Here is a 13222-nt window from a genome sequence, read left to right as displayed (position 1 = left end):
GGTGAATAGCCAGCTGTGTCGTGACAGGAAGAGTTGTAGGCGAAGGTCACAAAAGGCAGGTTGATGTCCATGTCTCGGTGGTCCTCAGACGCATACATAGCAAGCATATCTGTAAGGCCACGTTTGAGGCGTTCAGTAAGTCCGTTTGTCTGTGGATGGTACGCAGTGGTGAAATTGATTGGTTGAGTAGGAACGAAGAATGTCGTCGACTACTTTAGACAGGAAGCAGCAGCCACAATCAATGATTACCTTACGAGGAGCACCATGGTGCAGGATGACATCATAAAGAATAAAATCGGCTGCATCAGTAGCACAGCTCGTGGGAAGTGCTCTTGTCACAGCATACCACACTGCGCAGTCAGTAGCGTCTGCAACCGATCTATTGCCAGTGGTTGACATGGGGAAAGGCCCTAAAAGGTCAAGGCCCACCTGGAACAATGATTCATCGGGGATTTTTTCATTTCATTTATTTACCTTAAAGACCCCACTAGGGGGTATTACATAAGGGGTGGGTGTACATAAAAAATATAACACTCAAATTTGTGACAACAGGTACTCAGTCACATTGGTAGAAAAAGATGATGGACAGGTGAAAACGACGATATTGTGAGGAAGGCCGTTCCAGTCTTTGGCTGCACGAGGAAAAAAAGATGCTGAAAAATTAACAGTTCTCGTACGTGTATGGGAAACTTGCAGTTGGTGACCAGTGCGAGGAGATATGTATGCGGGTGGTGTTATGTAAGGGGCACTGTTAAGTGATGAATGGTAAAGCTTATAGAATAGGCAAAGTGTTGCTATGCGTCGGCGGAGGGATAAAGCTTGCAGCCCAGATTCCGCTTTGAGGGCGGTAACACTGATTTCGTGAGAATAAGATGAGTGAATGAATCTGGCGGCACGATTTTGTACCGCTTCAAGGTCATCTACGACGCATGCTTGATGTGGGGACCATATGGGTGACGCATACTCTAGTTTTGAACGGATAAGTGACTTATAGGCTAGTAATTTAACGTGTTGGGGAGCGTTACGAAGGTGACGTTTCAGAAAACCGAGAGTTCTATTTGCCGATGATATGATGTTTGTATTATGTGCATGCTATGAGAGATCATTGGACAAAGTAACGCCTAAGTATTTGAATGATGTTATTGCTTGTATAGGTTCGTTAACAATTATGTACGGGAATGTAACGGGGTGCTTTTGGCGAGTAATGGAAAGAAGTTTACATTTAGTCGGATTAAGGGTCATTAGCCAGCGGTCGCACCATTCCTGGACACGGTCTAGATCATGCTGAAGTTTTGCTGCGTCGCAATGATTAGAAACTGATCGGTAAATTACACAGTCATCAGCGAACATTCGGATTTGGCAAGATAAGTGTTGAGGCAAGTCGTTAATATATATTAGAAATAGGAGAGGACCGAGAACAGAGCCTTGGGGGACACCAGATGTTACAGGAATAGGGTCAGAGGTATGATTATTAACAAGGACGTGTTGGGACCGGTTAGACAAGAATTCTTTGATCCAAATCAGAACGTTGTGGTCCAGGTTTAACTGGTTTAGTTTTAAAAGTAATCGTTGATGCGGCACTTTATCAAACACTTTTGCGTAATCTAAGAAAATGGCATCAGTTATTATGTTGGTGCCGAGGTTAACATGGAAGTCATGAATGAAAATGGCCAGTTGGGTCTCGCATGAGAAGCCCTTTCGAAAGCCATGCTGAGATGGATGAAAAAAGTTATTTTTATCGAGAAATGCCATGATATTAGAATAAATGACATGCTCCATGATTTTGCACGGGACGCTTGTTAATGATATGGGGCGGTAATTTAGTGGGGAATCTTTTTTACCAGATTTGTAGACAGGAACAACCTTCCCCACTTTCCAATCATTTGGTAAGTGACCTACAGATAGTGAATGAGAAAACAAAATACACAGATACGCAGTAATGGTATGTCTGGTGTTCTTCAACAGCTTGGAATTGATTTCGTCGACGCCTGTCGATGAAGAAAGCTTAATGTTATCTAACAATGATAAAATTCCATCATGAGTTATTGTGATAGCAGGCATAGTAGACAGAGTTTTAGCTGGTGTCGTAAGCAGAGGTGTGCTGGGTTCTTTTGTGAAAACTGTGCTAAAAGCAATGTTGAAGGTGTTAGCGCATTCGAGGTCCCCGACGGTTTCTCCCAATTCGTTGGTCAGAGTGATAGCGCGCGATTCGATAGGGTTGATGACCTTCCAAAATTTTCTCGCGTTATCATTTAACAATTTTGTCAAATCGTTGTTGAAAAATTTGAACTTAGCATTTCTCACAGCAATCAGGTAGGCATTCTAGGCAGTATAGTACCGCTGCCACGCATTAGACGAGGCTCTTACCTTAGCAGCCCGAAAGAAGCGTTTTTTTCTGCCTTCTAATGTTTTAAGTGTCTTAGTGTACCATGGCTTTTGGTGATTTTCACGGAAAGTAATTTTAGGAATGAATTTGTTGGCCAAGTCCTGTATTTTGTATTTGAATACCTCCCAGCTCTTCTGGAGAGGCATGCTGTAAAATTGGGCTTCAAGTAAAGGGAAAAAATTTCTAAGCTCGTTGTTAATTGTGTCATAGTTACCTTTTTCATATAGAAGGATTGTTTTCCTACGTTTTTCGCGCCATTCAAGGCAGAACGAAAACTTGGCGTGGATAACTTTGTGATCACTAATTTCTTGCAGGTAAGTTATATGTGATAAGCTCTCTGGATTCGTAGTTAGTATAAGATCCAAGATATTAGCACTGACGCCAGCAACACGCGTTGGTTCCCTTACTAACTGAGTGAGATTGGCATTCAGACATACTTCTATAAAATCCTTTAATTCTCTGTGGTTCGCACCTGAGGGAGCTAGTTTCTGCCAGTCGATACCGGGATAATTGAAATCTCCGAATAGCAATATATGTGAATTTGGATTTGCAGTACCGAGATCAATCAGAATATTGTTCAGCTCACTTGCAAAGTTAGGTGAAGTATGCCTGGAGCCCTGTAGCAAACACCAAGCAAAATGGATTGCGCCGATGAGCGAAAAATTAACCATAACATTTCTAGATCAGAGACGATGTCTAATGGTGTGCACGATAAATTAGGGCCCACAGCAATCAAGACACCGCCCCTTCGAGTGCATCTGCGGTCATTTCTGAAAACTTGGAAACCTGCCAAGTCGGCAAGTACTTCTGTATCAGTGACATCAGGGGTAAGCCACGTTTCGGTTAGTATAAGTATGCTGCTGTTTGAAGAAATCATGATGTTAGACACGAGTTCACGCTTAGGTAGGAAATTGCGAATATTTGTGAATATGACAGACAATGAAATATTATTTATTGGCATGGTTTGGGGGCGGGTAATCACATTTTTCCGGGCGGACGATTGCTATAACACTTCTCTTACAGTTTCAGATACGCTATCAAACACGTAGCACTTCAGTCCGATGTGCAGGGTTTTGTAGCGCAGATTAAATGGGGCAGATTGCTTTCTGGCAAATGCAATGAGCTGGCTGCGAGCAATTCGAACTGCACGAGAAAAATCTTCGCTAATACTATAATTGGTACCTTTTAGTTTCCGGGCGCTCGACAGGACACTTTCTTTTGTTTTGAAAAATGTGAATTTTGTCATTATTGGACGGGGTTTGTCGTTCGAATGACGTCCGAGACGATGGGCGCGCTCTATCTCTTTTGTGTCGATGTGTATATATAAATGCTCGCGGCAATGTTTAATGATAAGTTGTTCTGATTGTGCGTACGATTCAGGTGTAGTTTCAGGGAGTCCGTAGAATACCAAGTTGTTCCGTCGCGTTCGGTTTTCCGCATCATCAAAACGTGCCTCTAGTTTTGAAATTAAGCGAGTAGCTTTAGTTGCGTCGGCGCGGAGAACTTCTGTGTCTGTTTTAAGTGTTACAAGGCTTTCGTAATGGCTCTCAAGTTCGGTCATACGTTTGCCTAGGTCAGATACATTTTTGTCTGTCGCTAATAACTGAGATTTTAGATCTTGAACTTCAGAAATAAGCTTGGACTGGCCAGTAGATATCTTCTTTAGCTCTGCGAGGATAGCTGCAGTATCCGGACCGGGGTTAGTTTCTATATCACCGGAAAGTAGGAGTAACAGCGAAAAAACTACATGAAAACAATCAGTAAGAACAGCGTTAAGGCACTGTGGGCTTGGCAGCTGTACTAAGTAGTTGTTAGACTTTTTGGCAAAGAGGCTGAAACGTTCACCAACCTGCATTACGAAGACGAAAGGATTAGTGGCCTGCGCAGTGGCAAAGCCGCCAAGCCCACAAAGTGCCACTGGTGGCTGCTCCTGTTTTATAGCTGGCCCTAGTAGTGATGTTGGATGCGATGGGGCTTTCCATTCTGTTGCGAGGGGCAGATAATCCAAGGACGAGTGTGTCATTCCAAAGACGGGTGAAGCGATGGCAGTGGCTCGTTGACGGGCGCCTGATACATCCACGCTGAGATGGGTTGGTAAATATGAAGGTGCGGTCAGTGGCGTAGTCGCTAGTCCAGGAAGGAAAAGACACGCGATAAATGGTCCGAGCACCTGCATTACGAAGACGAAAGGATTAGTGGCCTGCGCAGTGGCAAAGCCGCCAAGCCCACAAAGTGCCACTGGTGGCTGCTCCTGTTTTATAGCTGGCCCTAGTAGTGATGTTGGATGCGATGGGGCTTCCCATTCTGTTGCGAGGGGCAGATAATCCAAGGACGAGTGTGTTGTTCCAAAGACGGGTGAAGCAATGGCAGTGGCTCGTTGACGGGCGCCTGATACATCCACGCTGAGATGGGTTGGTAAATATGAAGGTGCAGTCAGTGGCGTAGTCGCCAGTCCAGGAAGGAAAAGACACGCGATAAATAGTCCGAGCACTTGCATTACGAAGACGAAAGGATTAGTGGCCTGCGCAGTGGCAAAGCCGCCAAGCCCACAAAGTGCCACTGGTGGCTGCTCCTGTTTTATAGCTGGCCCTAGTAGTGATGTTGGATGCGATGGGGCTTCCCATTCTGTTGCGAGGGGCAGATAATCCAAGGACGAGTGTGTCGTTCCAAAGACGGGTGAAGCGATGGCAGCGGCTCGTTGACGGGCGCCTGATACATCCACGCTGAGATGGGTTGGTAAATATGAAGGTGCGGTCAGTGGCGTAGTCGCCAGTCCAGGAAGGAAAAGACACGCGATGAATGGTCCGAGCACCTGCATTACGAAGACGAAAGGATTAGTGGCCTGCGCAGTGGCAAAGCCGCCAAGCCCACCTGTCAAAGGGCTGAAGGCTGCCAGCAGGCAGTAAGGCAGGTGTCTTGCATCTCTGGCAGAGGTCACAAGGCGCAATGTACTGTCGTAAAGAATGACAGAGGCTAGGCCAAAAGAAGTCTCCCTTCACTGTGTCCTTGTCAATTGTGCGCGCAATATATTTTACTATGAATTCGTACCAACTCGCCCAACTATCAGTTCTGCTAACGAAGTGCCTACGAATGCGATCATACATATGTGATACGCCTAGGTGTTCGGCGGTCAGTGCATTGTGAAGCTGGTCCAAAACAACAGAGCGAAGATGCGCAGGAACAACAAGCAAGAGCTCAGCGCCATCAGGACGGGTGTTGTAGCAGTGCAAGGTGTTGTTGTGAAGCACAAACATCTGTAGTGAAGGGTCAGAGTGTGGAGAGTTGAGATCGTCTATAATAGGCCGCATAGATGAGTTGCGGCGCTGTTCGGCAGCTATGTGTACAAAGTCTGTAATGGAGAGAAGGAACACTTCAGGCTCATCTTCCAGTGTATCAGGGGGATCAACTGCCTATCAAGACAAGCAGTCAATGTCTTGGTGAAGCTGTCCAGATTAGCAGAACATGGAAAATGTGTATTCTTGGAAGTGTAGTGCCCAAGGGCCAATGCGATCAGCGTGGTCCTTGAGCAAGGATAGCCAGCAAAGTGCATGGTGGTCTCTAAAAACTGAGAAGTGTCTGCCGTAGAGGTACGGTCGGAATTTTGCGATGGCATAGACGAGAGCTAAGAACTCGTGTTCTGTGATGGAGTAATTTCGCTCTGATGGTGATAGAAGGCGGCTTGCGTAGGCGGCCACGCGGTATAACCCGTGCTGCTGTTGTGCGAGGATGGCGCTAATACTGTGGCTACTGACATCGGTACGAATGTCCGTGCTGGCTGACAGGTCGAAATGTGCAAGAACAGGTGGGTTCATTAGGATGGCAACGAGCGATGAAAAGGCATCCACTTGCTCACGACCCCAAGTGAAAGTGACGTCCTTCTTGAGTAGGCCAGTGAGAGGGCGGGCTTTTTTCATAAAATTTTGGACAAAACAGTGGAAGTATCAGCATAGGCCAAGAAAACTACGGACATCTTTGGCTCACCATGGCGTAGGGGACTGACTGACCAGGGGCTTTGTCAGAGTCTGGCTGCATGCCTGCAGCATCAACAAAGTGGCCGAATGTACAGATTTGAGGGTGCCCAAAGCGACATTTCAACGAGCTAAGCTGAAGGCTAAGCTGAAAGTGAGCACAGTGAAAAACATCAAGCCCGGTGGGCAGGCAAGTAAGATGGTTTTCAAAAGTAGTCGAAAAAACAATAACATTGTCCAGGTAGCAAAGGCATATGGACCACTTGATGCCTTGAAGAAGAGAGTCCATCATGCACTAGAAAGTAGCGGGAGCATTACATAGGCCAAAAGGTATTACTTTATATTGATAGACACCATCAGGAGTCACGAAGGCGGTCTTCTCTCGGTCTTGGTCATTTACAGTGATCTGCCAGTATCCCGACTGCAGGTAGATGGAAGAGAAATATGTGATGCTTTGCAAGCAGTCGAGCGCTTCATCAATATACAGGAGAGGATACACATCCTTCTTGGTAATCTGGCTAAGATGGCGGTGGTCAACACAGTATCTCCAGCTATTGCCCTTTTTCACAAGAACAACATGCGAGGCCCAAGGACTGCACGATGGCTCAATTATGTCTTTGCCAAGCCTGTTATCAACTTCCTGCTGTTTGACAGCATTCTCCGAAGTTGACGCACAGTAAGGCCGTCGGTGAATGGGACTCTCATCACCAGTATGAATGCGATGGGTGATGATGGAGGTCTGGCCCAGAGGACGGTTGCCAAAGTCAAAGATATCATGGTAAGAGAACAGCATGTGGCGAAGGGCAGCAGCCTGTACCGGACTGAGATCTCCTGATATTGTGTATGAGAAGTGGTCGCAGGACGAATCTGACTGCAATGACAGTGGCGAAAAATTCGGTGGAGATACTGTGGTCAAGGCAGAAGCCGTGTAGCCGGCCAATGGGGTCAGATAAGCAAGAGATATGCCGCGAGGAAGAACTTGCATTGAGAAGCCAAAATTGGGGGGATGGGAAAAGAGGTTCAGTTGTCTGTAATCGTCACCACCGTATAGGGGAGCGCGACACAGCGTGTCATGGCAATCTCAGGAATAGAGGAAGCAATGTAGTTGCCATGGGGTCGGGGTGGAAAGGGTGAAAGCTGGACGTATATTGCAGCTTGCAGTGGCAGTTGAAACTGCAGTGGCAGTTGAAGAAACGGCAGAGGCATTGTTGGAGCACAAAGGGAGTTCTAGCCAGAGAAGTCCCGTGGAGCAGTCAATAAGGGCAGCATGTGTGAACAGAAAGTCAATTCCAAGGAAGAGGTCATGGGGGCACTGCTCTAGGACAGGAAAAAGAACAGATGCGTGGTGACCAGAAATGGTGATGCATGCAGTGCACATTCCAAGCACGGCAGGTGCTTGGAATATTGCATTGTGAATGAGGGACAATCGGAGGATTTTCAAGCCGGGTCGTAAATGCAGCATCACCTCCGGGGGCTGCACTGGCTAGTTTCCTGAGAGGTGGTCGAAGGGACAGCAAGAGCGGCAAGGTTGGGGCGAGTGGGACTGATGGCGCTGGGGCAATGGTGAGCAGCTGGTCCGGTTTACCCTAGGAGGACGTTCAGCACTTGATGCCTCAGGATAGAACAACAGGGCATATGGTGCACATTCCGGGCACCATCGATTGTAAAGGCTTGGTCAGTATAACGTGGGCCAGTGGCTACGTCAATGGCAGGCAACGTGTCCAATCCTAGAACATGTGAAGCAGATCGGCTGGTCATCAGGGGTGCGCCAATCGGCTGAATTGCGATAACGTGGTGTGAAGGTCGTGTTCAGCGTAGTGGCAGCGACAGCTGGGGAGACCAAGTCGGGAGCAGCATTACCATTATGAAAGCTGGTAAAATGCCCATGTTCGTGACCTCTTGTCGAACCATGGCCTGAATTAGTGAAACAGTAGCCAGGTTGTCTTGCATACCATCATGGGGAGAAACAGGTGCCATGGCCTTCAGTTCTCGAGGGACGATCCTGGTGACGTTTTCTGGAGTGGGTGTTTGACGTAGCACAGGTAAACCTTCGCATCAGGACGTGGCAGCCATATTGGGAAGTCGGTTGAAGCGGTGAGTGATATAGTGACTTTTTGCCTGCTCAAAATGGCCGACTCCACTGTAGAGCAATTCTTACACAGTAGCAGCTTGAAGGCGTCATCGGCTATGCTTTTCAGTACGTGTGACACTTTGTCCGCTTCAGGCACATCCTTGTCGACCTTGCGGCACAGAGCCAACACGTCATGAATATAGCAGATGTACAGCTCTGTGAATGTTTGTGTGTGAATTGTGAGTTCTTTCTTGGCCACTAGTTGTCGTCTGAGAGGTTTCCCAAACAGACTGTGTAATTTCTGCTTATAGATGTCCCAACTTGTCAAATCTTCCTCATGCGTCTCGAACCAGAGTCGTGCACTGTCCCACAAGTAGAAGATGACATTCGCAAGCATTGTCGTCAGGTCCCACTCGTTATTGTTGCTGACGCGCTCATACATAGCTAGCCATTCATCGATGTTCACTTCACTTGTGCCATTGAAAGTCCTGGGATCACCAGGGTGCAAGAGAATAACCAGTGACGGGCCTTGTTCACACTGGGTCGCTTGGTTGGTCATTGTGGTGGCAGCAACGTGCCGTCTGCTGCAAAGACCCAGTTCCCGGGGTTGTAGCAAACCTACCCCCCACTTCCACCAAAAATGTTATGGGGAGAATCTATATACAAGGATATATTTACAAGGCAAGATGCACAGCAATGGTATGGCTGCACAGCAGATAGCCGCACCATCATTGTCGACATTGTCCAAGCACCGACCACAGGATCGCCGCCCGTGACGTGTATAATCTTCACAAAAAAATGACATTTTATTTTACAATGTTAGCATAACATGCAAACAAATAATGCAGTACATAGAAGTTACCAGCCTAACAAATCAGATGTAAAAAAAAAAAACATCTGCATGCAGTGAAATGTTTTGTAAATGTTATGTGCTCGAGATCCGGTGTTCCCAAGAAAACAGGCAGTTTCCAAGAGCACCTAAACTTATTGCCACCTTCTCTTTTTGCATTCCTGCAATGCCACTAATAATTTAGCTGCTCACATCTTTATACTAAACAGCAAACTGTCTTTATACATAAATGTGACAAACTGACTTAAACACTTCACTGAGCAAACAGTTGCAATTGAGACATATTGTGGGGTCATGTTTGTGTAGTGCTTGTTCTATGCACCTTAGCACCCACATTCCCAGGGTGTAGCATGTGTTTCATTCAATGATGTGTTAGACATTAATTTACATCTAGAAGCAAGTGCTTTCCACATTCTTATCCGATTCCTAATTCGCCCCTGTTAAGGTATATAATTAAATATAATTAAGAAAGCATTACGACTGAACATGAAGAGTAGGCTGACCTGTATATGTAACAGTGGTTTGATGTAACCACAATCAGGTGGCCAAACATCATGGATACTTTGATGATGCTGTCCTGAAAGTCCATCGTTTCTGTGATATCCGTCGTCACATTTTTGACGGCAACCAACTTCCTTCCCACCATAGAAACCTCATAGTTTTTCCACTCGAGCCTCCTAAAAGAATAGTGTGAAAATATAAGAGGACATGTCAGGGTGACAGTTTGCTACAGGGCACCTTTTTCAACTGGTGGTGGTTGTTGAAAACTGTCTCGTGAGGTACTGACATGGTTACACAAATATTACGAAACTAGGTAATCGCACTAGCTTTTTGTAACAAAACGACTTGTGGGCTTGGTGGTAGCTTGGAAAATGTTCATCACTTAGCTAAGCTACTCCACATTAATTAATCAAAGACAGCACACCTTCCTTTTAATGCAATTTAAACTTTTGCTGGCTGCTGTGAGAACTACTGCCCATGGTGTGGGGCAGCCTAAGCTCTGGTGCGCATGCTTGGAATACACGGTGGTCGAAGTTGGCCTGCCTTTGCTGGAGGAAGACTAAACCTTGGATTTTTGTGGTCTCTGCATCTTTCTTGAGGGCTACTGCTGAGTACAGGAAGCCATGTTCCCACAAGACACAGACACTGACTACAGATGAAGACATGTTTGCAATGAAAGTTAAAGACTGGAGTAATAGATCTCGAGTCTGGCCTCCTAATTTATTCTAGTCACCAGTCAGTCGTGAAACAAAAAAAGAGAGAAACTATCCTGGAACCTAACAGCTTCTACTTTAACATTAAGTGTAGCTCAGTTTTGGCAAAATGTCATATACATTTAAAGGAGGGCTTGAACAAAATTTTTGCTCCTTATCTTTTTAATAACAAGTATATCTGTTAGCCTCACATTTAAGGTAGAACAATTTAAATGTAGATATGTAATCATAAATGTTATATAATTTACATAGCCCATCCATTTCAGGCTGCATTGCTGAAAGCTCCTAGTCTACTGTGAAGTCAGAGGAGCGTCAAAGAAGTATGGAAAATAGGCATCAAACCAGTTTCCAGTCAGAGCGAGTGAGGACCCTTTTATATTACCTGCTATCAGAATGGTGAATTTGTGTCAGTGGTTCAGTGCACCTAGCTAGGGATCTTTAGAACTTAACTTTAGCATGAGTTAAGGAATGGTGCGTGGTCATGTGATGTGCAGGTACTTCTACAAGAATAAAAACACAGTTGAAGACAAAAGAGCCTTATTGGAGCATTGATACAGGAGATCTGGAGGCAGGGGTTGGAGTTTAATGCAATATGGAGGTAAGTGGAGACCACTGGGAGAGGGTGCAAGCAGACATTTATATACTGGTGACGTTAAAGGGACACTAAAGGCAAATATTAGGCCAAGCTAAAGTGAGAGATTAGTGCTTGAGAATCTCTAAGGTGTCAATATTATCACGAACAGAGCCTTAATAACCGAGAAATTGAGGTAAATGCAGGACATGATTAGAGACTCCCTCAGGAAATACAAGTACGTTCTTTCCCGATGACGAAAGCACTCCTCAGTTAAATTCCGTCAATAGTACTCAACTACTCGTTGCAGGAAATGTCCTTGCATTGTATTATAAGGTGAAATAAGATGCTACTTGTCCAGTTCCGTTTCATGCTTAGACAAACGAACTCACTGAAATTAGCTTTGACAACGATGCGGGCGGTCGAATGGTTTTGTTTTCTCTCGACTCCACGCCACCTACACTTTCGCGTTTCAGTAGTTATCGTGTAGTGCTGCGCTGGTTTTGCTGGCTCGCGAAACTCGCACAAACTGCAAGTAGCAGAGAATTCAACTTCCATGTAATGTCATGCTTTAATAGCTCGAGGCACAACTGCACTGAAAAGCTGCTGCAATTGACAGTATAGAACGGTGTAGTGCAAGTGGGTAGGGTGTGTGCACGTGCAGCAGGAATTTGATCCTTCAAACAAACATCAGAAGGAGCTCACTAATTCTTTCTTTAGTGAATGACACACTGACCTATTAATGACGTGAGCAAATATGACCTGTCCATTACCACAAGCACCAGCCACCTGGGTCCCATCGCTGGACCATTCCAGGGAATAGATGCTCTGTGTTTGAGGCTTATCAAGAGAGTAGGACCACTGGATTGGAAAAAAAGAACAGCAAAACAAGACAAAGGGAAGCTCAATTTTGTCAGAGGCACTTGCGGAATATGAAAAAGCTTAATACTTTACATACTTCAAAACAGCAAAGAAAGAGAAATAAACAGACACTTCCTGAACAGATATAAATAGTTCATTGAAGTGCATTATTGTGGTGTTTTGTGATAAATATCATCATGTTTTAGTGACATTGGCAAAGGCAAACGAAGAAGACACTAAAGAACACACTGTTTAATTGTTTAATCAGGCAAACTAGTACGCGTAAGATAAAAGAGCATGAAGGCAGAAATAGCAACAAGCACAGGAAACAAATTTTCACTTTTAATGATGTGCTTTATGGTTTGATACACACTATTTACAACCGTTATACCATGTTTGTAAAGACCAGCAACTAGAGTGCAAGAATTCTGGAAGGTGCCTAGGGCACAATAGCAAACACATAAATTGATACTGATGGCACGCCTCATATTAGAACAGGAATGTAATGATCCAGCACGTCGGTGGAAAAAATGAAGCACGAAACACTTTTCGTACTTTGCAATACTATGTATATAGTTCATACTTCCTTTTTTTTTTGCATTTCCTAATGTTTTATCTAAACCCTTTAGCTTGATCCAAAAAATTGACTTACCCCTGTCTTATCACAGAGACGTAAAGAATTAAATGATCCAACACCAAACAGCTCGCCATCAGGAGTCCAAGCAACTGATGTTATAGGGTAGTCATTGATCTGACTTGCATACAGGATGTGACCAAATATGTCCCATAGCTGAAGCAAAATGCAGTCAATGAAAAAGACAATGATAAGCTTTTGTTTTAGCCATAATGCAATCAGAAAACAAATTTCATTTACTTGTGTGTTCCAAGACACATGTAGGTAGTAGCAGCACATAAAAAAGTGATTGTTTCAATGTTCACTTTTAAAGCGGTGCATATAATATTCTTATAACAAGTTCTTATTTTTATTGTGGCGCCATATTCTTATTCATCATGGCATGGATATGGGATTGAAACTGCAAGATGTTCTGAAATTAGGCAATTCTCAGTACTCTAATGCATCTCACAAAGAATAAACATTACGTTGGGTGCATGGTAAAGAACTTCAGTTGGTCAAAATTAATACATAGCCCTTCACTATGGCATATACCATAGCTCCAGTGCTTCTTTGGGACATGAAACCCCATGAAACAATCAATCAGACAATGTAACACTTAGCACAAAACCTCTGTGCTAGAGTCAGAAAAAAAAAATGCAGGGCACTGTACGAAGCAAGTCAATGA

General features: G+C 44.8%; 1 protein-coding gene across 2 annotated transcripts in view; it reads right to left on the bottom strand.

The window, feature by feature from the left end:
* Oseg5 (intraflagellar transport protein Oseg5) overlaps positions 1-13222 on the bottom strand; it is a 43150-nt gene that overhangs the window by 26047 nt on the left and 3881 nt on the right. Inside the window, exons 5-7 of one of the 2 annotated variants that reach the window (XM_050189961.3) lie at positions 12574-12711; positions 11797-11921; positions 9779-9952 (exon numbers count right to left, since the gene is read on the bottom strand). In XM_050189961.3, coding sequence (XP_050045918.2) covers positions 9779-9952; positions 11797-11921; positions 12574-12711 — 437 coding nt within the window. The remainder of the gene's footprint in view (positions 1-9778; positions 9953-11796; positions 11922-12573; positions 12712-13222) is intronic. The other variant, XM_050189963.3, reaches the window with a different exon arrangement.

Source organism: Dermacentor andersoni, chromosome 2, assembly GCF_023375885.2.
Source record: "Dermacentor andersoni chromosome 2, qqDerAnde1_hic_scaffold, whole genome shotgun sequence".
NCBI lineage: Eukaryota > Metazoa > Arthropoda > Arachnida > Ixodida > Ixodidae > Dermacentor > Dermacentor andersoni.
This window is presented reverse-complemented; position numbering and strand designations above follow the sequence as displayed.